The sequence below is a fragment of the Talpa europaea genome (assembly GCF_964194135.1).
Source record: "Talpa europaea genome assembly, chromosome: 11".
Classification (NCBI taxonomy): Eukaryota; Metazoa; Chordata; class Mammalia; order Eulipotyphla; family Talpidae; genus Talpa; species Talpa europaea.
In genome coordinates this window covers 15,480,224-15,482,956 of record NC_140078.1, presented here as the reverse complement: position 1 = coordinate 15,482,956, position 2,733 = coordinate 15,480,224, and the positions used below count along the sequence as shown (strand labels likewise).

General features: G+C 50.8%; 1 protein-coding gene across 1 annotated transcript; it reads left to right on the top strand.

Moving 5' to 3' along the window:
* Nucleotides 1-559: 559 nt before the first annotated feature.
* AP5S1 (adaptor related protein complex 5 subunit sigma 1) lies at nt 560-2,303 on the top strand (the record flags this gene model as incomplete). Its single annotated transcript, XM_084246462.1, has 2 exons — nt 560-738; nt 1,877-2,303. Exons 1-2 carry the CDS (start codon nt 563-565, stop codon nt 2,301-2,303), a joined length of 603 nt encoding a protein of 200 aa, XP_084102588.1. The 5' UTR covers nt 560-562.
* Between the last annotated feature and the right edge of the window lie 430 nt (nt 2,304-2,733).

The window sequence follows — 2,733 nt, the reverse complement described above, 5'->3', positions numbered from 1 at the left end:
GTGTATTTTCTAAAAAAGTGACATTGTCCTACATTCAAATTCAGCTAACATTAATCCAGAATGTTCTCTAACCTGTAGTCATAATCTAAATGTTTCCAGTTGTCCTAATAATGCCACTTTTTGAAACTACTTTTCCATAAATGCCAGTTTTTGAAACTTATCTTTTTCTCGTTGCAGCATCCAGTTCAGACTCACGGGCTGTTTTCAGCTGTGATGTCTTTTTAGCCTCCTTCAGTCTGGAGCAGCTTCCAGCTTCCCCTGACTCATGACTTTATGACACTTTTGAAGAATCTTGGCCAGTTGTTGGGTTAGAATTGGGTTTGGTTGCTTGAGATTTCTTCACATGGGCTGTTAGGAGCAGAGATGGTGCAGACCAAATGTCTTTATTCAGAGACTGGGGTTGTAGCTTGAGTGACTAAGGAAGGCCAATAAACAGCCACACCAGCCTGGCCCATGCCCCCAGACCCTTCTAAGTCAGACCCTGGCTGTGGTTGCCTTCCCTCCTGGGGTTTCAAGTTCTCACCAAGATCTCTGGCTTCCCTGTAGCAACCACCCTGGAGCCATGGTCCACGCCTTCCTCATTCACACCTTACGGACCCCGAATGCTGAGAACACAGGCTTTTGTCGAGTGCTCTACTCCTGCATCTTTGGAGCTGAGAATTTACCCAACGACCCACGGCCACATGGTGCCGAGAGAAAGAGGCTTCTCTGGAAGGAGCAGATTTTGGCAGTAGCCAGGTAACAGCCCAGCCCAGCCATTGAACACATGCTGATTGTGATGGAATATAGAGAAACAGCTAAGAAGCAAAGCAAAAGTTTTAGACTCAGAGAGTCTTTCACAGTTGTTCATTTGCAGTGTTATGTGGAAAAAGGTTAAAGGACTAAGAATGCTGTCAGCATTACTGTTAGAGTTAGCATTCATTGAATCTGTAAATACATGCTGGGTATTTATATTCTAAGCATTTCCTTCTTAGGAGCTCATTCAATCCTTTAACAGTCCTTTGAGATTGGTACAGTTATTATCCCTACTTTACAGAGTTGTAAACTGAGACACAGAGAGTTCAAGGGACTTAACCTGACTCATGACTTTATGAGTCATGAGGCAATATAGGTAGGAAGCTACAGAGCTGGGATCTGAGTATAGGCAAGTAAACCCTATACACATGAAATATGCTATGTAGTGCAGGACTTATCAGAGCCTTACGTGTTCCTGTAGGCTTTTTGAGTCTCTAAGGAGGCAAGACAATGGAATTTCTTTATGCCTGGAGCCTCTGGAAAGCCTGGGAATACACTGGTCCCTCTGGCTAGGGGATTAACACTCTGGAGCAACCTTGTGCCAGTCTCCTGCCATCCCTTTCTTTGGGGTTGCCTTCCCTTTCTTTAGCACTAAACAGTTGCCTTTTAAGACCAGCATATGCAGGGCCAAATTAGAAGGCTATTCAGGAGGGATCAGGGAGTGCTTTTAAAAGTCTTGAAGGCCAAGTGGAAGGTCTTTCATTTTACTTTGAATGGGTTACAGAATGGAAAGAGGGTGGAGAAATTGGACAGCCCAAGTTGGACAGCCCAAGTTTCACTCCACTTCTTATGGCTTCCAGAAGCATCTATGGAGCAGGTGGGCGGTAGGGCAGGATCTTCTCCCCCTGGCCCAAGGCCCTGTGTTCAAAACCTGCCTTCTCTTGGCTTCACGGAGTGAAGTGGTTCAGGGCCTGGAGGCAGGAAGCTGGGTTCCTGTACCAGCTCAGGCTTCCTCCTCTTTGACCCTGGGCAAGTCATTTTGTCTGGGGCTCAGTGTATGAGATATGGGGATATGGAAGCTCCCCGTTGCAGGGGGACTCACAAAGATGACAAAAGTTAGTGAACCACCCACTCTCTCCAGGCAGGTGGAGTCCATGTGCCAGCTGCAGCAGCAGGCATCCGGCCGGTCCCCCCTGGACCTGCAAACCCAGTCCTCAGATGAGCCGGTGCCCCTGCATGAGGCCCCACGTGGGGTCTTCCGCCTGGCAGCAGGAGACCCTTTCCAGGAGTCTCGGACAGTAGTGTGGCTGGGTGTGCTCTCATTAGGATTCGCCCTGGTTCTGGATGCCCACGAGAACCTGCTGTTGGCTGAGGGCACGCTCCGGCTGCTGGCACGCCTTCTCCTCGACCACCTTCGGCTGCTGACCCCTGGTACCAACCTCCTGCTGCAGGCTGACCGCATCGAGGGCATTCTCACGCGCTTCCTGCCCCATGGTCAGCTTCTCTTCCTCAATGACCAGTTCGTCCAGGATCTAGAGAAGGAATTCAGTGCTGCCTGCCCCCGCTGACCCCTCATTGGGATGGGACTTGCCAAGAGGACAAGGAGGGAGGCTGGGGACTGACAACAGCCAGCAGAAGCTTGGCATCTGCTTCTTCCCCAGTTCCGGGATGCTGCCACTCCTGGGACAAATGGATGGGACAAGTTGGCAGAAAAGGGGACCATGCAGAGGGGGGAGAGATGACTGCGCCTGGCCTCAGGCATAACAGAATACCCTGTGCCTGCAGCTGCCACATGACTTGTTAGACAGCTATGGTGGGCCAGCCTGCTTCCTCTTGACTTCACTTCTCCCATCCCTGCTAGCCAGCCCCACACGCCTTTAGCTGCTGGCCGGGGTGGGGAGGAGCAGCTGCTTGGAACTCCACTCACTTTCTTCCAAACCCACAGCCATTGCTGTGCAAAGAAGTCTCAGACCCACAGGGTCGGGGAGCTGGCCCCTG